At 42.9% G+C, this 22718-nt stretch overlaps 1 protein-coding gene and 1 pseudogene across 3 annotated transcripts; one reads left to right on the plus strand and one right to left on the minus strand.

Moving 5' to 3' along the window:
- Positions 1 to 5460: 5460 nt before the first annotated feature.
- On the minus strand, positions 5461 to 9768 carry LOC109680316 (endogenous retrovirus group V member 2 Env polyprotein-like). 3 transcript variants are annotated; one of them, XM_074050735.1, is made up of 2 exons: positions 9506 to 9768; positions 5461 to 7859 (listed from the first exon to the last, which is right to left on the minus strand). In XM_074050735.1, the coding sequence occupies exon 2, from the start codon at positions 7449 to 7451 to the stop codon at positions 6012 to 6014; it is 1440 nt and encodes a 479-aa protein (XP_073906836.1). In that variant the 5' UTR covers positions 7452 to 7859; positions 9506 to 9768; the 3' UTR covers positions 5461 to 6011. The 3 variants fall into 3 exon arrangements, with proteins under 3 accessions (XP_073906836.1, XP_073906834.1, XP_020010799.1); XM_074050733.1 differs by having other exon boundaries at positions 5461 to 7879; XM_020155210.2 differs by having other exon boundaries at positions 5461 to 7891.
- A 9822-nt stretch (positions 9769 to 19590) lies between these two features.
- LOC109680315 (neuferricin-like) lies at positions 19591 to 20123 on the plus strand (annotated as a pseudogene).
- The last annotated feature ends 2595 nt before the right edge of the window (positions 20124 to 22718 follow it).

Below are 22718 nucleotides of genomic sequence, written 5' to 3' on the forward strand. Positions count from 1 at the left end.
GGAACAAACAACAAAAATAATCCTGGGGATATAAAGGGACAAATGGCAGAAGTAACTTTGTTTTAGATAAAGGAGACAGGAAGGCATGCTTAAAAGCAAAACATTTAGGGAGATGTGAGAAACCAGCTTCCCACACAGGCTCCGAGGTGTAGAAATCTTTCCAAGATAGATGAAGAGGGGGTCTCACAGAGATAATGAGCAGTAGTCATAAAATATACATGACAGGTTTCAAGGACAGGACAGACTATCCTCTCCCATAGGGATGAGAGGGCAACCAGATGGTCAGGCTCGACCAGAAGTTAGCTATAGCTGTAGCTTCAAAGTAGATTGAGTGTGTGTGGTGGGGAGTGCCTAAAGTCAATGACTATTTAATCTCATGAACCTCAGTCATCCTTTGACTAAGCCCTTTCACTAACTCCCACCCACTAGGGTGCTTTGCTATCCTTTCAATAAACTTTGTGCTTGCTTTACCTTTAACTCCGGGTCTGTGGCCAAGATAGCTGTAACAGTATATGAAGTATGTGATTTCTATTGGTAACAAGGTCAAAGGTACTGCTAACACAGCTATGGTTTGATAGCTACATCTGCAGTTGAAAATAATTCCAAAGTTTAGTTAGGTTGATGGAAAGATGCAATTTTTCCCCAAACAAGTTTACACATCCCTTGAATTCCATACACTCAGGGGATCAATTTGCAGACTTCAAATTTAAAACCTCTGACTGAACAGAAAAGAACATTAATAAAGTAAAAACAGCTTTGGTTCTCAAAACTCAATAAACAAGCTATAGAGGGCAGGCATTGTGAATGCCAGGAGGGAGGTGGAGGCAGAAGGGCTGCAAGATCAAGACCCCAGCTGCATGGTGAGTTCCAGGCCAGCCTCAGCTACAACATAGCAAGAGCCAGTCTCTAAAAACAACAACAAAGCCTGGTACAGGTGGCTCACATCTGTAATCTTAGCTACTCAGGAGGCTGAGATCAGGAGGGTTGAGGTTCGAGGTCAGTCTGGGCAAACAGTTTGAGCCACCATCTCTAAAATAATGAGAACAAAATGGACTGGAGGTGTGGCTAAAGAGGCAGAGTGCCTGCTTTGCAAGCATGAAGACCTGATTCAAACCCCAGTCCCACCAAAACAAGATGAAACCCCAATTTATAAAGGCCCTGTTATTCTCCAAAATATTCTATAACACAACAGAAGAGTGTCATTGAGACTTCATTCATTCATTAATTTTCAGAAGATCTGGGTTGTGTAAAGCACTGGTTTGATTCCCAGAACAGTTTTTTTAAAAAGAAAGAAAAAAAAGCTTCAGGATTTATATAGGAACAAAATCACAGGAAGACATATTTTTCAACTAGTAATCAACTATGCATCTTAAAATACCAGAACATTTTGAGGAATTTCTCCCTTATACAATGACTAAATCACTGAATTAAACCAAATTCAACAACACTGAGTTGTGCTAATAATAAGGGAGTGTGGAAAACCATCAGAGCTGGATCCTGTTTCTGCAGGAACAGTCAGTGGTACCCAACAAAGACCCAATTGCCATAGTCAGTTATTTGGGATGGATGTGAATTCATCACTTCATTGCACGTACTGTGACCCCAGAGGACTAATGACCATTTCTATAAGATGGTTGTTAGCTATTTTAATCCTTCCTCTGTATGGAACATGGGCTAAAACATGTCACCTATACTAGTCTTTCTGTCATATAGATCCACTTTACTCTTTACTATCCTTCCCCCAAAAAAAAATCCCAGGGAAGAAAATGTGCAAGGAATGCAACTTTGTCAGGACAAATTAAAAAGTAACAAATAGAACTTAGAAAGGTGAGTTAGAGCAATATACTTAAGAAGATTAATCCTCTCCAGACAAATAATTTGGTAGACACTGGAGCTATGAGAAGTTTCTGATCAAAGAAATGACATAAGGATGCTCGGTGCCTGTGACCCTAAGTTCAACACCTAGTACTACACACACACACACACACACACACACACACACACACACACTAATACCACAACCACTAACTTGTCCTTTCTATTACAACCTATTATCTTTATAGAGATATTCTAGTCAATAAATTAAGGATTGATAGAATTAAAGGTAATGTTAAATTACCATCATTTGTAAGTCAGTAATGAAATGATGAAATATGTTGTGACTATAGCAGAAAGAGGAAAAACCAAATCACATGACTTCTGATGGAAGTTCACAGTGATACATATGAACTATACCAGCCCTCTCTTCCTGGACTCCCTCACAGAAATCAAACCTGAACTGATCTGTTTCCTCTGTTTTCAGTTAAGCTACTGATTTACAGGAAATACAAGGAAAAAGGGACTTGCTAAACTAGGACATGTTAAAACTATACCAGTGGGACACATTCACCAGTATCCAGAATAAGGGAAATGAGGAGAAAAATGACCTGCTTCCTTCAATAAATAAGAAAGGAATTATCGCTAGAGAAACATTTTGGAGACATACCAACCAAATCATACCAAAAAATTATCTTAAAACATCTTGTGGACAGAAATAAAAATGATTAAGGAAAATCTGGTATTTGGCATTTGGGAGTTATTTTTTAAAGATGGTATAATATATTGTGATCATGATATTTTTTTAAGAATTCAGTTTCAGAAATAAATACTGAAATATTTACAGATGAAATAATAATAGGATTTGTCTCACAATAATCCAGGAAAGTGGGTAGGGGTAGGAATGAAGCATTAGTGTCTCACTTTTTTGTGTTTTGAAACTTTCCATGCTAAATTGTTTAGAACAGAAAATAGAAGAAAACTCCATGTCCCCAAAAAAGAGAGAGAACAGGGGCTAAGGGTTTAGCTCAGAGGTAGAGGGTCTGCCTACCATGCATAAGGAACCAGCATTGAGAAAAGAAAAAACAGGATGTGAATTGTGGCTCTAAGCTTTATAAGCTGGGCAGCTCTGGAGACAGTAAACCGCTCCACCACCAAAACCTATTTTCCTTCCTCTTCTATCCCTCCCCTACTGTCCATATTGTCCACTTACTGTGGCTGCACACCCTGCCTTGGAGTGCTCTCCAAACTGATTCCAGAACCAGTCCCTGAAATGCAAAATCTGATCAGACTATCCTCAGTTCCACTTAAAATCTTTCAAATGCTTTCATTCAACTTCAAGAGAAGAGTCCTGTCCCTTAAAATTGATACTGGAGTGGATTGTTGTTCCCTGAGTTCGTGTCCTGACACAGTGGATGACTGAAGGCGCCAGACAAGCAGCTAAGAGTTCAAGCAATTTCACGCCACAGACCAGGAGTTAAGAGTAAAGCAAGAACAAAGTTTATTGAAAGGATAGGAAAGTATCCTGATGGGTGGGACTTTGGTGAAAGGGCTAAGACAAAGGATGGCTGAAGTCCAGGTTAAATAGGGGCTGACTTTAGGCACCCCTCCCCACTCTGCTTTGAAGCTATAGCTAAAATTGACTGTTTGTTCTTATGTCCTAATCAGGCCGGATATTCCAAGATCTTGTTAGTCCATCTTGTCCTTGAAACCTGTCATGTACATTTATGACTACCGCTCATTATTCTAGTGAAACCCCTTTCTTTATTTTGGGAAAGTTTGCTATGTTACTCTCCTTTTAGGGGTCACTATCTCATCTCTTTAGATGTCTGCCTTTAGGAATGTTTTGTTTTCCTTATCTAAGAGAAACTACTGTGTCTCAGCACCTGTGTGGGAGGCTCGTTTTTCAGTCTCCCTAAATGTTTTGCTTTTAAGCATGCCTTCCTGTCTCCTTTATCTAAAACAAAGTTACTCCTGCCATGCCATCCCTTTACATCCCAGGGTTGCCATTTGTTCCTAGAACATTTCTGCAATTTTATTTCCCCTCACCCTTGTCCCCTTACAAAATGACCAAGTCCTCCCTGATCTGCTCCTATCCCAACCCCTTTCTGCTTTAGCTTTGGTGAAATCCTTTCAGTTCTTACACTGCACCCTGTATCCTGTAGTCAGTAGCTCCAATACTGAACTTCCCTTCCCACCTATCAGCACTCCCTTGCTGTTCATCTTTCAAGGCTCAAATTAAATAGCATTTCCTCACAGAGGCCTACCCAGATTGCTTCTCAAGAAAAGTTATCTACATAATACAGGATTTCTTCGCATAGGATCCTGTTCTCCCCCAACACTCAATACTTGTTAGTAAACAGTACTTACTGTAGTAATTAACTATTTATGTTTTTCTGGTAGACTGTAAAGTCCAGGAGGGAAAGTACTAGAATCTGTTCACTGCTGAACCCTAAATTTCTCATAGTGCCTGGTTACTAAGAACAAATAGGTGAATATATAAAATTCACAACTCTCTGTTTTCTTCATATCCAAGTTCCATTTTCCTTGTCCTCATCTGCAACAAATACGCATTTCTACAGGAATGCATGTTAGGAAGTGACTGAAACACAATGGGAATGAACATAAGAGCTGGGAAGTGAGGCCCTGAGTTCAATCCCAGTCCCAACCTCCTCCCCAAAAAAAACTGAAGTTGGGAAGTTATAACTGTAAAAATCTATTTCCAGCTGGAGATAATTTGTTTCCATACTTACAATTTTAGAGAAAACTCAGGAGAGTTAATTGGACAAAATGGGGGTCAAAAGACATACACAGTACCTGCCCAACCTTAACAACTTTTTAAAGGCAAAATGTCAAGTTATTTAACCTCCCCAGCCTCAGTTTCTGTAAAATAAAGGAAATTAACCAGCTGCTTTAAGACCCTTTCCAGAGCTATTATATGCCTTCATAGTTGAAAGAAAAAAGATGTGTAGACTACTGAGATCCTAATCAGTTTCATCCCCTGGTGGCATGAGCCTTCTCCCTACCCCACTCCCCTTAATCATTTCAGAGATATTATTATTAGGGTTACAGCTAAATCTTCAATCTCTTCTACCACTAAAAAAAAAAAAAATGCTAGCTGCTGGTGGCTCACCCCTGTAATCCTACTACCCAGGAGGCACAGATCAGGGGGATCACTTCTCAAAGCCAGCATGATTTAAGGAGTAACAGATGTTTCCTGGTTTAGATCGATTACAAACTGTTTTTTGCACCTAATTATGTCACGACAAAGCAATGAAATGTTCAAATGCATGTGGAAATGTTCAAATGCTCCTCAAAACCATGCTTTTGACCAAATATGTCACCATCCTTCCAATGCCTCCACAGGACTACCTGTGAGTGATGTCCCTGAATTGAGCCAGAGGGCTCCTGGAAGCCACAAGTTGAATGACAGAGAGCACCTGTCTGACCCAGTCTGGGACACTGTCAGCCAGCTGGTTCAGTCTGCCAAGTCCAATCGAACACTGCAGTGTTACCTGGGCTGTGGCACAGCTCCTCACACCACTCTCACAAGTCACCAGGTGGGACAAGGATTGACAGATCATCTAGGGATATGGGTTCTTTTTCTTCACTGGACAAAAAATTAAAAGACAGGAAAATCGTGAGAGAATTTAGCAAAGATTTATTGGGGAAACAGAAAGTGAAAGTAAAGCAAGGAACTTCTCCAAGGAGAAGGGGATCCAGAAATCCGTAGTCCACTGACATCCTCCAACATTTCCCCTTGAAGATCCTCTCTTTCCCACCCCACCAGGTGGGCGTGGGATATTCTCTCCATTTCAATGTGCCCGGATTTCCATCACCCTCTGTCCACAAGGTCTTTCCCTTTATGTGACTGGATCCCCCACCTGTGAGCATTACAGGATTACAGAAGTGCAGGGGTATCCCCAGACCTGGAGCATGTTGGGAAGAAGAAGCCTCTGCATCACCAGTGCCATGTGGACTCCACCATCTTTCCCTTACTGCCTGTATCCTACCATCTGTCCCTTATTCCCCACTCTCGGATGGCACCCTAACTGCCATTAGGGATCAGGGGCGATGACCGTTCTGACTGCTTCCTGCTGGGTGGGGGCGCAGATTAGTCAGCCAGCCAGGGTTCCTCCGAGGGGAATTTAGGCTGATGCAGAGGCTTTAGTGGAATGGCGGCTCTGAACGTACAATCATCTGGGTTCTGAACAACAGGAAACAAACTTTACTAGAAGGTTAAAGAAATAGTGCCTAAAGATGAGTAAGAATGAGATGGTGGCTATGACAATCAAAATGGGAAGCAACCATATCAATACTTGGCTAGTGACCTCAGAGTTCTGGGACTGTTCTTTGAGCCACTTGGCTTGATCTAAAATGCGGTTGGCACGTTCCTCCACTGCTCCTGAGGTATTTATGTAAGTGCAGCAAGAAGTGCTGGCTAGGGCACAGACTCCACCTTGCTCAGCTAATTCAAAGTCAAGGGCCAGACGGTGGGCCAAGCCCGTCTTTGGTAAGGAGTCATGAGATTTTTGCATATCTGTAAGGTGGAGCCCAGTTTCCACTGCCACATGTCCCACTGTATGAGTTAAACTGGTGGCAGTCATGGTATTGGACGCTACACCATGGGATAGTCCTGCCAGGCTGGCTATTAAGGCTACAGGTTCCCGTTTATTCCTGTGACTAGAAGCCCCAGTTCGTTGGGAAAACTCCATAGTTTGAAGGATAGAATTATTCCAGAAGGTAACCTGTTTGTCATTAGGAACTAACTGTCCAATGGCCCAGTTACCCCTAGTCTTGTAGGGATGTAAGCACTGCAGGCCAAAAGCTTCAGATCTGGTGCCATTGAGAGTTACTCCAATGAACAGGTAACCCGGGGGGAGACAGAGGAGCTTCACTGTAGTGAAGTTGGAGGGATATAGATTAGGATCAGCTGAAAGATTCCCAGGGACACCCAGGGTGCTTGTCCTATAAAGACTTCTAAGGCAGGACTTGCAGGGGAGGTTCTGTATATAATTATTAAATCGACTCCTAGCGATCTGGGTTTGGGTATAATTGCAGGTCTGGTTGCGCACAATAGTGCAGTAGGGTTCAGAGACATTTTGCCCAATGATGGTACAATTGCTAGGTTGGAAATCATGGCGTTCAGTACAAACATATGTCTCCTTGATGCCATTACAATGACAGGTAACAGTGTCACCAGGAGAACAAGGAATGCCTGTGGTATTACTGCTGTTTGGGCGATGTGTTCTGTAGGGAGTTGAGCAGGAGGGGTCCCTTGACACATTGAACCCAGGGTCTATATTAGTATTCCACAAATACTCAGAGACATCCACCAACGTAAGGGGACTGTCATGAGGCAAGGAAGTTATCCCTGTTAAGTGAATTAGAGGTGCAGTAAAATTTAAAGGCTTCCCAGTAAGGGGGAGTGAACGAGCCATGAAAGGGTCAGTGAAATTGATGATAAGCCAGTCGGGAATTTTGCCAGCACTGGGCCTTTCATAGCAGACCCAACAGTTTTTTAGGGGGGAGTTCTTTCCAGCCATGGCCTGAGAGATAGAGAGGAAGGAATTCTTCTCCCAGATACCCCACATAGAGGGGAAAAGTGAAACTAGAGAAAGGAATGTAAGGAACATAGTTACTTGGCTGAACTGGGCACAGCCTTTTTGAAGAGGAGCTTGTTGAAGGTTCAGATGTAGAGGAAACCCCAAAACAGAGCGGATACAGAATAGAAAGAGAAGTAAAGCAGTATCTCTGGGATAGTTCAGTCAGAGGGGTCTACAGAATATAGTACCACACCAAAAATAATTATCATGACTGTTCAAAAGACAACAAAGGCCCAAAAAAGTCAGGGCATCACTTATCTGGAGAAGTAGGAGTCTGCTTCCTGAAGAGTAAGCACATGAGAAAGCATAGTCTGGAGCTGTCAGGCTCGGTGTCTGCTGTTCCAATGTCCAGTGGGACTTCCTTTGTTGGAGGGTTCCAGTGCTTTATCCTTGAATGGCGAATCCAGGAGTCTAGTCCTGCCAACTGCACTGCACTGCCTTTGTAGTGGATAAAATGACTGGGAATGGTCCTTCCCAAGAAAGTTTTAGTCAGGGTCTAGAGATATAACGAAGACTAGGCCCCCCAGGCAAAAGAGAGAGGGTCCACTCATTTGTTCCCTGGGAATTTCCTGTTGGATCTCAGACAAAATTTGCTGGAATTTTTCAAGCTGGGTGACATGGGAGACCAACTGAGCTGTTCTGGATCAAGGAGGTTATTAGTAAGAAATGGCCTTCCATAGGGAAACTCAAAGGGAGTCAGGCCCTACTTCCTGGGGGTATTTCTAAGTCTGAGGAGTGTGATGAGCAGAAGTTTGGTCCCCGGGGACTAGGTCTCCTGGATGAGTTTGGTCAGTTGTCTCTTTAAGAGTTCATTGACCTTTTCGAATTTACCAGAGGATGGCTGCTGCCAAGCACAGTGGAGATGACAATCTATCCCTAAGGCTCCAGTAAGCCCCTGATCTGGGTCACTTGGGCTTCAAAGGCAGGGCAGTTTTCACTTTGGAGACTTTCAGGGAGGGTGAATTGGGGAATGATTTCAGTTATTAGGATTCTGGCTACTTCTCTAGCCTTTTCAGTTTTGCAAGGGAAGCTTATGCCCATCCCAAAAATGTGTCCTCTAGCACTAGCAGCAATTGAATTAGTCCCCCCCTCCCCCCCCCCACAGACACACACATATGGGTAAAATCCAACTGCCTACTCACCAGGGTAAGTCCCTTACCTCTGTGTCCCTGGGACCTGGAGGCACCTGTTATTGGGATTTGTTCTCTGGTGTATTTCATATGGTTGCACTATCTACTGAACCATGTCTTTGAGCCCTACTCCCTTGAACAGCTTCCTTGAGATTAGGGTATTTTCTAATTCTAGATGGTAGAGTTGATTAAGTGATTTTAAAACCTTTTACTGAGGACTCTAGGAAACCATAGACTACCCTCAGGGGACATCCACCAGCCTCTATGATGCAGATGGCCACCTCAAATTCAGGAATGTTGGGCTTCCTCCTGCTGGTAAGAGGGATTCCCTACGGGAATCAGAGATTTCTACCATAGAAGACAGCCTGCTGGGAACGCCCTCATGGCTGCCTTTTTCACAGCCTCAGCAAAGGCTCCTTTTCCCCAGGCTATTATATCATCGCCCTTTTGATGGCGGGGGCAATAAATTACTGACACTTGTTTGGGGAGTAAAACAGCATCTAGGAAAGTAATCTGTGAATACTTAACAAATGGCTGCCTAGTCCAGAATAACTCTCGCCCTGAGTCCCTTCCAGCCAGCATGAGTCCCAAACGCCATGTGAAACTTCCCTTTTCTCAGATCCCAGCATCTCTCCAGGAGCATTCTAAAGGCTGGAGAGGAAGCGACTTCCCCAAGGTCGCCGGGCACCATGACCCGATTCCTCGGCCAGGCCAGTGGCCAGCACCTGACCACGGGGCCCAGTAGCTGCTCTGGGAGAGACACTGTCCCCAAGCACCTCAAGGTCCCCTTCACCAGAGCCGCGCTCTGGGGCCACGCGGCTGCCGCGACCACGCTGCCCTCTATCGGGCGCCTCCCGCCCTCCCTTCCCGGCAGACCAAGGTCTGCGCTCACGCTGGGGTCTCTTCCACCCCCCAGGGCAACTCGGGGTGCGCGCGGGCTGCGCCCCAACTAACCTTTATGTGCGCGGCTTGCGGCGCCGAGACCGCGCGTGACGCGGCGGCGCGTGCTGAGTTCCTCAGGGCCCGGCTCGTGCCCTTCGCCCGCCGCCGGCTTGGCGCTTTCCAGCACCCACGCGGACAACTCACCCGTCACGTCGCAGCTCGCCACTTTGTCTGGCGGGGCAGGCGCGGCTGCCTTATAACCCGCGGGGGCCGGAGCATGCGCACAGGGGGCGGAGTCGCCCTTCCCGGCCACCGCCCCCTCCCTGCCATCCACACACTGAGCTGCAACTCGCGCCTCCGCACGCTCGCGGCTGCGCGTGCCCGCTCGCTCGTGCGCGCGCCGGCGCCCCCTCCTCCTCCTACTAATCACCCCCACCCTCCTTTTCACTACGTTTCCACGTAGGCCTTGCAGGCAGTTTCTGTTTCGCAAATGAAGAACCTGAGACTGAGGTGGAATACGGCATCAGGCCCTGGGAACTCCTGTGTACTTTCTTTCACTCACTGTGCCTCTAATTCAGGCAACAAAAAAGTTTAAAGTGCTCAAAACGTCCAGGGTGCTGGTGGCTCCCGCCTATAATCCTAGCTACTCAGGAGGCAGAGATCAGGAGGATCGCAATTCCAAGTCAGTCCCAGCAAATATTTCACGAGACCCTATCTCTGAAAAAAAACATAACAGAAAAGGGCTGGTGGAGTGGCTCAAGGTGCGGGAGTTCAAACCCCAGTACCACAAAAAAAAAAAAAAAAAAAAAGTTGAACATGTTAGTGGAAGACAATATGAAGTCCACGGCCAAGTACAGCTTGTGAGCGATAATGACTTTTTACATTCGATGCATGCAGAGAATGGGAGGACACTTCTGATCAGTGGGGTAACCTGGACTTGGCCACCAGTGTGTCAGGATTTTTAGAGTGGCAGCAGCATTCAGGTAGATGGTTTGGAAAGCTGAGTTAGGGAGACCGGGCTCTGGTTCAGGTGTGAGTCTATCAGGACCTGTGCTATGGAATGTGGTGAGAAGCACTGGTAGGTTCACAGTGTGGTCCTGGAAGCCAGGTCTCCTGTTCCACCTTTGATAGTTGGCACTTACTAGCTCTGTGCTCTTGGGCAACTCATGCTACCACTCCAAGCTTCATCCTCCTCATTGGGTTATTATGACAATAGAACTAACATTTGTGTCAGACCTTAATATATTTTTTTTCTGTCCTGGGAGTGGAACCAGAGCCTGTTAGACAAGTGCTCAACTACTGAGATATATCCCTAGCCAGCCTGCCTGCCTGCCTTGCTTTCTTTTCTTTTCAGGATTTTTTGTTTTTTGTTTTTAATGTGCTTGAAAATCTGTTTTTCAGGCTGGGACCTGGGGAATCAAAACAAAAAACAAAAAAACAGAGCATAACATCGGCCTCATGTGTCCTCACTTGAATAGGCCTCCTCTAAGGCCCACCCTGAGCAGAGCCCTAGTAATGCATTCAGAAGATCATATCTGTTTTGTATTGTAATTTTGTATTCCTTTTTTTTTTCTTTTTGAAGATACCCAGCTAACTATAGACACCTCAAACTCTATAAAATCTGGCTCTGCCCTGATAGGGACCCAGAGTTATAAAGAGTGTAGGCTTTTGGATCAGAAGAACTGGTTTCATCACTGGGTGTGGTGGTGCACACCTGTAATCCTGGTACATAATGAGACTCTGTCTCAAAAAATAAAAAAAAAAAAAAAAAAGAAAGGACCTGGTCCCTCCACTACTATCTGGGCAGTTAATTTACTAAACTCTTCTGGGCTTCAATTTCCTCCCCAAAGTAAACTGACAAGGCTGGTGCAGAGGCTCAAGTTGTAGAATGCCTGCCAAGCAAGCATGAAGCCCTGAGTTCACACCCTGTACCACAAAAAAAACAAAAAAGAAGAAAAAAAATTAGTGATTGGTAATTCTTGGAACGTGCTCTGCAAGTACTTATGAATTAATATTGTTAGAATTTGTTTTTATAAAGGGAAAAAAACTAAAGAACTCCAAGATGCTGGCATGTAGTTTAGTGGTAAAGCACTCGCTTAGCAAGGCACAAAGTCCCTGGGTTTGATTCCTCAGCATCAGAGGGGGCAGTGCTAGAAATGGAAGAGGCAGAGAGAGGGCTCAAAAGCCAGCTCAGGGTTTATTGTTCAGGAAGGAGCCCTGCAGAGGGGGACTCGAGAGAGCTGGAGCCCACAACCACTTACAGAATTGAGTAGCTATAAGGAATCGGTCTGGAAGGGAAACCCCGCTGGGTGGGAAAATTCTTTAGGAGTGGAGTCAACCATCTCCAGGGGAAGCTAGAGGAGATAAGTGGCAATTAGGTAGATAAGTCGCTCAGCTCCGGGCCCCCTGGCTAGAAAGCTATTTGTCATTTCCTTGAGGCTAGATGTGCTCCTTCCAGTGGGTTGTGGGTTGTCAGTAAGCTGCCTGCAAGGGTGAGGGGTCCAATTCTAACAAGACTTCTTTTCCAAAAGCAGTAATAGGTGGATTTCAGGCGGGGTGGACCTGGGAGCCAGATCTATGCCAACTTTTATAGTTGGTACTAAGTTCGAGCCCTTAGGCAAGTCATTTTACAACTCCAAGCCTCATTCTCTGCTCTACAAAAGGATAATACCTACCTCATAGGGTTATTATAACAATAAAATTAATATTTATTTCAGACTTTTTTTTTTTCTTCCAGTTTTGGAGATGAAACCAGAGCCTGCTGGTACAGGTAAAATTCTTGTCCTTCTGCCAGGTATTCTTGAGTTAAGTCATGAGATGGAAGGAATAAACTAAGAAGCATAAGATGAGAATTTCAAGCTGAGAAGGGCAGATCATTTAGCATACCCCACATTTTACACAAATGGAAATGGAGGCCTGGAGAAGCCACCTGTTTCATGAATGGCATGATCTGAAGAACTAGATACACAAGCTCCAGGTTTGCCTTGCTGCAGCAAGTACAGTCTTCAAGATAAAAGCATTTTGCTGGAGGCATGGTTCAAGTGGTAGAGTGCATGCCTAGCAAGCACTAAACCTTGTTTTGCCCCACCAAAAAAGAAAAAAAGATAAAAGCATTTTGTCATGGGGTCTTTCAAAATCAGAGAAGGCATGGTGCTCTCTAGTGGCTTTTAGCTTTATGGTAAAAATTCCCAGGATTCACATTGTCTTTCTTAAAGGTTGACAGCCTGGATGATGCTATGCTGATCTGCCTCAGGGAAATGCTGTACTGAACTGTTGTTTGCAAAGTTGTTAAGTGAGCAAAACTCTGAAGATTTCTAGGTAAGAGTTTTAACTTTAGATATTAGTGATGAGATGAGAAATGCAAATGCAAAGCTGTGTATAGTGGTGCACCTTTAAAAGCACAGCATTGGATGGGCTGAGGCAGAAGAATCCCGAGTTTGAAGGCAGTGTCTGCTACATAGCAAGACCCTGTCTACATAGCAAGAACTGGGCTCATATCTGTAAACCCAGCTACTTGAGGGGCAAAGATCAGGAGTTTCGAGGTTGAAGCCAGCCCAGGCAAAGTTAGTGAGACCCTACCTCAAGAACAAAACAAAACTGAGGCATAGCTCAAGTGATAGAGCATTTGCCTAGCAAGCATGAACTACTGAGTTCAGTCACCTACACCACAAAGAAAAAGGGAAACAAGCAAACAGAAACAAATGCAAATGCAAAATTTGAAAATTCTAACAATGTAGATATTCTTCAAGTTAAGTAAGTTGCCTCATTGATTTTTTCTGGAAAGGAGAAAAATAAGATGACTGTGTTTTGCTGGAAAACTGAAACTACTTACCTCACATTTCCTCAATGATTCCATCATTTTTGTGATGTACGAAATAGGAAGTTGCTATTATCCCCATCTCACTAACCATAAATAATACAAGGAAGCATTCTTTTGAACATAATCCACTAAGAACCTTCCCCACCCTCATAATTTACAATTAGCAGGGAAAACAAAGTTTGTTTTTGAGCCATTAAGAGTAAAGGAAATAATGCCATTCCCAAAAACATTCTGCCATATGTGGGGCACGTATGTAATCCCCTTGAGAGACAGAGGTGGAGGATGTGAGTTCAAGACCAGCTGGGGCTACACAGAGAGTCCCCGTCTCAAATAAATTTAAAAAAAGAAACAAACCCTCTTTAAAGTTGAGAACCTCCAGTTCGGGGCATCTTCATTAATTTCTTATTAAATTTTAACTATAGGCCTGCTGCTACTCAAAACCTAAGTGTGATTTATGCAAAGAACTTGGAGGCTTTTAATAACTTAGTGTAACTAAGATGCACTTCAGGGACCTTTCTGACCTCTCCCTGTTTCTCCTTAGCTCTTTTTTTTTTTTTTTCTGGTGGTACTAGGTTTGAATTCAGGGCTTTGCACTTGTTAGGCAGGCACACTGTGGCTTGAGCCATACCTCCAGCCCAAGGAGCTAGTAACTTTTTACTTCAGCTGATAAACAGCAGCCCTCCTCAGCTCTTCTTGCTCTGAATTGACCCTTCTTTAATCTCCAGCCTATATCAGTTCAGCTTCCTAATCAGTTACTTCTCTGGCTCCTTGCTAGCATGAGATAAGGAGTTGTTTCTTCCTCCTACCTGGCAAGCTGTGTATGTAACAGCATGGAAGAGAGGCAAGTACACTAATAAGGGAGTGCTTGTAGCAATTCTGTTATACAATTTGAACCTTCTTTCAATTTAGCTTTCTTACTAATTAATATGAGTAAATGAGCCTTTTATAGTTTTTGTATTTCCCAGATTTTTCTTTTTCTTTTTTTTTTTTTGTATTCACTCAACAAGTATTTATTGTATGACTGCTATGTTATGCAGCAGGCATTGCTATTTGAGCATAGGGAACAGAGTGGTGAATAGAAACACAGGTCCCTGCCATCAGGACCTTATGTTCTTGTATGTAAGACAGGCAATAACAAGTATACACAGTAACATATTAATAGAGAGTGGCCGGTGTATAAGGATACAGAATGGTGAGAGATAGAGTGAATTGGGTTTGGAGGTTTTTAAGTGGTTGGCTATATTTTAGATAAAATAGGAAAAAAATTTCTCCCTGCCAAGACAATATGGTAAATGCCTTCACCAAATAGGAAAAGCCCTGTGAACTAGAAAATTGTTTTCACCATGGTCAGATTAGTGATGTGTAAGAAACAGCTGTTTCCTCCAACTAAACCTGGAACATTTTTTTTCCTCTACTGGGATTTGAACTCAAGGTCTTACCATTTAAACCACGCCCCATCACTGTTTTGCTTCTTTTTTCCAGATTTCCAGATAGGGTCTTACTTTTTTTTTTTTTTTTGCCCAGGGCAGGCCAGTAGTTGGAATTACTGACACTTAACACCACACCTGGTTTATTGGTTGAGGTGGGGTCTCACTAACATTTTGCCCAGGTTGAACTTGAATCATGATCCACCCAAGCTCCTAACACTGAGTTTCTGGAATTACAGGCTCATACCACAGCATCTAGCTACCACATTTTTTTCATCATAATTATTTTTTACCCTGTAATAAATTGCTTAGGAAGCTCACCTCCAAATCCAAATTATTTATAGTATGTTTCATTTCCTATTTCCTTCCCAGGGTGCATGATTACTTTTGGAAAAATGTTGGTTTGCAAATTCAATTCCTCTGGAAGACCTGCATCTCCTTTTTGTTACTGTCTGTTGATTGTCTTTGAGATAGGATATTGTGTGTACACGAGGCTGGCCTCAAACTCATGATCCTCCTGCCTCAGCCTCCCTCATGTATACCAACCACCATACCTCACTCTCTTTTTGTTTTTAAAAAGCAGTGAAGGGTGTGAAGGTGTGGCTCAGTGATAGAGTACTTGGTTAACGTGTGTAAGATCCTAGATTTATCAACAGTGCTTCAAAACAAAAATTAATAGTAAATAAATAAAAATTGTCACTATGAATCCATCTGTATAATGAATAAATTCTAATAAAAATTATTAAATGAATAAGTAAATAAATAAGAATTGTAAAAGGCATTAAGGGGTGGTGTGGCTCAGCAGTAGAACAGCTGCTTTGCAGATTCAAAGCCCTGAGTTCAAACCCCAGTCCACCAAAAAAAAAAAAGGCACTGAGAAGTAGAAACACTCATACGTGAAAGTTAAGGACATTCCCATGAAACTGGGACTGTAGGCAGTTGGAAAGTTTTTTGGTTAGTTTTGGGTTTTTGGGATGCAGTCTCACTATGTAGCCCAGGCTGGCTTCAGACATGACTTAAGAGATCCTCCTGCCTCTACTTGCCTGGTCCTGGGATTATAGTTGACCTGCAGCTGGTTTCTCAGTCATTTTCCTGGCCTGCCTTTTGGCATTCTGCTCTCATAAAGAGGTTGGGGGAAATTACAAAGGTGGTTATAATATGGTAGAGGTCCTTACTCAAGTGTCTGACTTCCCTGGATAGTTTGATTCTTGCATCTAAACTATATGTGGCTTTGGTTCAATTAAATTTTATGACACCAGAATTGTTGAAAAGCAATAAATAGTTATTGTGTAATTTGTTTCTGTTTGCTATCTCAAATATTAGTGATTTGCGTTTTTAACTTGTTTGGAAAACAATGGGCTATGAACTTTCCTAAGCCTTTGATTCAGGGCTCCAGTGAACCACAAAGGACATTGTCACAAGGAAACTGAACATTACTTTCTTTAATGATGTCACTTCCTATCTTCTCTCCCTTAAAGTATAGCACTATAAATTTCTTCACACAGGCCTGCTTCATCTTTGGTATCCTACAAATTGACTTCTGTCCATGTAGGTGTATGACTAATAAATATTTGCTATCTCAAAATGTTGGGTGTCCATATAATAATGACCGTACATGGCAGCTGCACTTCATCGTGTGTCCTGTGTGTCAGGCACTGTTACAAACATTTTTCATGGAGTTGCTCAATGTAAAACTGCTTTTGTCTGGTTGTCTTTATTTTCCTGGAAAACTCTTAAGAATCTATGCCGCAATGCAATCTTCACTTCCCCAACAAAAATGACTAGGATTCCAGTGTTTTCCCTTGCTTCTATTGACTCCAAGAAGCTGTCAACTTTCTAGATTCGTGCCTGTCCCTAAGGCTTGATGTGAACACACAACAGATAACTGCTTTGCTTATCTTCCAACATAAGGCAGTAGGGCTGGGGGTATGGCACAGGTGGTAGAATGCCCACCTAGCAAGTGTGAGGCGCTGACTTCAAACCCTAATACAGACCCGAAAACATTTAGGGCTGCTTGTGTAGCTCTGTGGTATAGGATATAGTGCTTTCCTGGTACAAAGCCCTGGGTTCCCCAGCATTGGGAAAAAGTTTTAATATGGTATGATTATGAATTTTAACTATTTAGTAGAAACAAAGTTGCCAAAACAGTCATTATCCAAATGAGGGGCATGACTTATTAATCGTTCATAAGAGTTAGCTGGACTTGGTGGCCCCAGCCTTAGTCCCAGCTACCTGGGAGGCTGCGGCAGGAGAATCACTGAGCACACAAGAAAGAGGCCAGCCTGGGCAGCAGAGTGACACTCGGTCTTACACAAAGGGTGAGTTGACTCATTCTTCTAGACTGAGGAGGGGGTTTGCCAATGAGTAGCAATTCTTCCACAGGTTTATGGATAGAGGATAATCTGGCTTTGTTTACTGAGGAATTTTTTAAGTATTAGCCTCAAGCTAATTTTGTAAAAATGCTCTTCTATCAACCAAAGCTCTTGCTTAGCTACACTGCATTTCTACTCTCTCTGAAGTACTTACAGATAGTGGCCGCTTATACCCTTAAAGTTTGGTACGGTTTTGAGAAATTCATTTTTTTAACTTGTTCCAGTACTGGGGATTGAACCCAGAGCCTCATGCACACGGTCTACCACTTAAGCCATGCCCCCAACCCTATTTGCTTGTATGTTGTTTTTGAGATACAGTCTCACTACCTTTGCCCAGGCTGTGACTCTCCTTAGTAGCTGGGACTATATGTGTGCATGACCATGCTAGGGCTGGTACATTCATTGTAACACGACTCCTATACAGTATGGATTCCACAGGACTTTAATAATTGCTGTTTTAGTTTAAGACACTTATTTAATCACTTTATTTCATTCAAGTATGTATTCATTCATGCCATGTTCATCAAATGTGCAATGTAGGTATTCAAATATCAGCTAGCACCAGACTACCAACTAGGAAGATTTGTATAATGAAATTGTAGTTTTAAGTAATTCCTATGTGTGGAATAAAATTCAAAAAGTGCAAAGGAACATACAATAAAGAGGAAATTCCCCGTGCACCCCAGGTCCCCAGCCATTACCCTCCTGTCTCCAGAATCAACCAGTGTTGCCATTAACATTTTTTGGCCCTTTTATATTATTTTCTCTATAAAAAAATATACACGGGTATATTCTTGTGTGTGTATGTGAGAGAGAGAGAGAGAGAGAGAGAGAGAGAGAGAGAGAGAGAAAGACTGGGATTTGAATTCAAGGCTTCATGCTTGCTACAGCTTGAGCCACACCTCCAGTCCATTTTTTCTGGTTATTTTTGGAAATGGGGTCTTGAGAACTATTTGCCTGGACTGGCCTTGAATTGCTATCCTCCCGATCTTAGCCTCCAAGTAGCTAATATTACAGGTGTGAGCCTGGCAGATATATTCTTTTTGGTATATATTGACAGCATACCACATACACTATTCTTTTTTCACATAACAGGTTTTTTGTTTGTTTGGCTGGCTTTTGGGGTTTGGGTTTAGGGTTTTTTTTGGCAATACTGTAATTTGAACTCAGGGCCTTGTGCTTGCTAGACAGGCATTCTACCACTGCAGCCAGGCCCCTATGTCTCACATATCAGTTTAATGGTTAAGATTTATTGCTGTTGGGCTGGAGGTGTGGCTTAAGTGGCCTTGACAGCATGAAGCCCTGAATTCAAACCCCAGTACCACCAAAAACCAAAAAAGATTGATTGCTCTTTGGCTTCATTAGGTTAATGTCAATAGCATGGCAACATATTTAAATATTAAAATGTTAATAAAAAAATAGATTCCCTAGAAAATACCTTGAAAAAATTTCTGTAAAATCAGTAAGGACAATGCTTATTTCAGAATCAAAAGATTATCAGAAATTCTTACCTTGCTGCACATGGTGACACAAGCTTGTAATTCCAGCACTAAGGCAGGAAGACTGAGAATTTAAGGCCAGAGTGGGATACATAGCAAGATGCTGTCTCTAAAGACATAAATACATACTTTTTAAAATTATAAAAATAGTGATATGCAATTAGTGTAAGAGATAAACCTAAAGAAAAATTAAAAGTGTAATAATAGAGCTAGTGGCAGAGCTCAAGTGCTAGAGCTCATGGCCCTGAATTCAATCCTCAGTAGCAAAAAAGAAGAAAAGAGAGAGAGAGATTACTACTCTTGGGGAAAGAATAAAGACTCAGAAACAGCTAAAGGAAGAAGAAGTTGCATGAAAATGAGCACTGGTGTCTATACACGGTCAGCATATTGTGAGGTTTTTTGTTTTGTTTTTCTTTCTTTTTCTACAGTACCTGGAATCGAACCCAGGGCCTTACACATGCTAGGCAAGCATTCTACTACTAAGCTACATCCCCAGCCCTCTACTGGTGTGTTTTAGATTTGAAAAGCAAAATAAAATAAAATGATTCATGGACAAGCCAGAGAACAACAGAAAAAAAGAAGACATTATGCCAGGTGTAGTTGTGCACATCTGTAATCTATCCACTCAGAAGGCTGAGGTAGGATTGTGAGTTCCAGGCCAGCCTAGGCTACATAGTGAGACCCTGTATCAAAACACCAAGGGCTGAGGATGTAACTCAGAGATATAATGCTTGCCTAGCATGCACAAGCCCTGTATTTGATTTCCAGCACCCCAAAATACAAACACAAATCAAACAAAACAGGAAAAATGGGCAAAAGAATGGATTAGGTGTTTAAAATGCAAATGAGCAATACAGAAAATGTTCAATAATTAAACTGGAACCTGTAAGCAGAGATTGCTCACTGCTGCTCTATTTTCTTGGCATCCTAACATGTACTTGGCAATGCAAAAAATGTATGAAAAAGAGTTGAAGTCAAGAAATAAACTTTTTGCCAAAGATTTTGACTGTGAGAGTTGCGTGGGTGATGTCATGGCCAAGATGCATGCAGAGCATTTGTGACAAAAGACTACTCTGAAGCAGGCCTTGTGGTTGATGTAACTGATCTGTCCTTCTCTGAGATGCTGACACTTCAAAATTGGCTTTCTTTCTATGAGAAGAATTATATTTATTGGAAGGGTGATTGGAAGGTTCTATGGAGAGGACAGGCTGCCCACCCTGGAACTGACCCAGGTAGAAGCTATGATGACCAAGGCTTGGAGGCAAATAAACAGGAACAGAAAGACAAGCAGAAGTTCCCTTCATGCAATGCTGAGTGACGTGCCAACAAGGGCAGCCAGTTCTGGTGTTCCCCAAAGAGTGGAGGTCTGAACAGAGACTGGATTGGTGTCCCCAGGAAGCTCTATCAGCCAGGGTTCAAGGAGCCCCACTGCATGTGTGTAAGAACAACTGGTCCCCCCCAGTGACCAGCCAGACAGCCCAACACACAGAAATCCCAGAGATCTGGAAGACCCCAACTTGGAGGAACACAGGTTGCCTATCCCTGGCCATCAGGTGTTTCTTCCCACTCTAAGTTGGTGCCTGTGTGTGGATGAACACAGAAAACCCTGCCTAGGACTCTAGTAGCCCTTGCCAGTCATGTACCCTAGGATGGCTCCCAGCATTAACAAGAGAGTCCAGCAGGACCCCACCTACACTTTGCAAATGTGCCTCTAATGGGCTTACCATATGGTGACTGAGGCAAAAGCCTGGAAGACTGCCTGGAACTGGTCAGCCTCTTTTGACACATCCCCCTAGGTCTGCATGCCATCTTCCTTCAGAGAACTTCCTTCAGATACTATGGGCACAAGTGTGGCCAACGCAGAGCTAACAGGACAAACAAGGAAAAAGTCTCTGAGCTCCCGCAGCTTTCTTTCCAGGGACTCCCATGCTACCTGTGTCAGCTGCCAGTGGGGGCCCTGCCCATAACCAGCCCCATGGACATCCAGAGCGGAGACAGACAGGGACTGTGGCTGTCAGCAGAGACAGGGAGACATGGGGTGGGGCTTTTTGTTTGTTTCAGTACTGGAGTTTTAATGGTGGGCCTAGCAATTGCTAGGCAGGTGCTCTACCACTTGAGCCATGCTCCCTACCCTTTTGGCGTTAGGTTATTTTTCAGATAGGGTCTTGCTTTATGTCACTGTCCTCAAACCACAATCCTCCTACCTATGCCTCCCATGTAGCTAGAATTACAGTTTTGTACCAACAAATAAAGGATTAATAATTAAACCAGGTGAACACCTGTGATCCCAGCTCTGGGGAGGCTGAGACAGGAGGATCTTTGGTTTGAGGCCAGCCTGTGCTACAGGGCAAGACACTGTCTCAAAATATTAATAATTAAACAAGCATACTGACAAGGAATTCTCTAAATTATGAAGCAGAGTACCTCAAGAGGTTTTCATATGGCATAAAAATGTAGCCTATTGGCAACTCTTTCTTTCTCTTTTTGTGGGGATGGAAGCCAAGCCCTTCCTCACACCAGGCAAGGCTCTTCACTCAGCTGCATCTCCAGTCCATTTTGTTCTGGATCTGGCCATGTAGTCCAAAGTTGGCCTGGAACTTTCAATCTTCCTGCCTCAGCCAACTAGTGCTGGACTACAGGCATGTAACTCCAAATGCAAGTGCAGCAACAATTTCTTTGAATTAAATAATCTAGTGCCTCAAGTATATCTGGAAACTACCACTCATACTTTACTAGTAGGCATCATTGCTAGTAACCTTAGGAAATAATCATATTCTCTTGTACAAGTTTGCTCATTGCAGTGTTATTCATAATAAAGAATAACCTACCTTCAAAACAATAGCAGATGAGTTAGTAGTAGTATTTCCAAATGATAGTTTACAAATACAGCCGTGAAAAGCAGCCATACTTTAAGAGAATATGGGGGCCAGGTGCCGGTGGCTCATGCCTGTAATCCTAGTTATTTAGGAGACAGAGATCAGTAGAATCACGGTTCAAAGCCAGCCTAGGCAAAGAGTTCACAAGACTCTAATGCAAAAAGGGCTGGTGGAGTAACTCAAGGTGAAGGTCCTGAGTTCAAGCCCCAGTACAGAAAAAAATAAAGAGACAGAAAATGAGGAATGGGGCCAGTGCTTGCCTACCATTTGTAAAGCCTTCTGTTTGATCCCCAGCACCACAAGGAAAAAAGAAAAGAAGGATAATATAGGAAAATGTTTACAATGTATTACAAATAAAGAATTCAGGTTTCAAAACACTAAATATAAAGTGATTACAATTTTGTCTTTTTTTTTTTTTAAGGAAATACTCATAAAAGTTTGGGCACAAAAAGTGATAGTAGGCTGGTTGTAGTGCTCAAACCTGTAATCTACCTATTCCAGAGATGGAGGTCAGGAGGATCAAGGCCAGTCTAAGCAAACAATTTTCAAAATTCCATCTCAGCCTGTGGGTGGCATGCATGAGTCATCCCACTCTGTGGGGACGCACAATTAGGTGGATTGAGATGCAGGCCACACAGGACATAAGACAAGACTCTTAAAGTAACAACACAGTTCTGTGGGCTTGGCTCAAGTGGTAGAACTCCTGCCTAGCAAGTGTGAGGCCCTGAGTTCAAATTGCAGTATAGCAAAAAAAAAAAAGTAATATTAGATTATAACTCAAAATGTTAAGGATGGTGTTTATCCCTCAGTCATGGGGCTATCAGGAACTAAGCAGACACTCCAAGGAGAGCTATTTTAAAGCCTCCAATTGGTTTAAAAACTGGAAATGATTAAGCATTCCACACACAACAAGGATGAAAAAGAGGAGAGTTTGTCAGATGAAATCATAAAATATTCCTGCTGGAGGATGGGCTAGAAAAACTCGAACCAACTCCTTTATTTTACAGAAGAAAAGTTCAGATTTATCCAAGGCCACACAGGTAGTGTTTTGAACCCAAACAGTTGGATTTTCTCATTTCCAGGCTCTTTAGCTCATCTTCTTCCTTTGTATTTATGTAACATGCAGTAGCTGACAAGTGTGTTTTAACTCTGTAAAGATAGATGGGAAAACTTTAGAATAAAATGAAAAATGATATTTTAAATGACATGCCAACATGTCCTTTCTTCCTGTTTTTGAATTGACATTTGCCAAGAAAAAATTTAAAAGTCATCCATACCCTTTGTAGTTATC

This window comes from Castor canadensis, chromosome 12, assembly GCF_047511655.1.
Source record: "Castor canadensis chromosome 12, mCasCan1.hap1v2, whole genome shotgun sequence".
Taxonomy (NCBI): Eukaryota; Metazoa; Chordata; class Mammalia; order Rodentia; family Castoridae; genus Castor; species Castor canadensis.

What these genes read in the sequence shown, in the direction of transcription:
- LOC109680316 (XM_074050735.1), bottom strand. Translation starts at nt 7,451, where the DNA reads ATGTTCCTTACATTCCTTTCTCTAGTTTCACTTTTCCCCTCTATGTGG.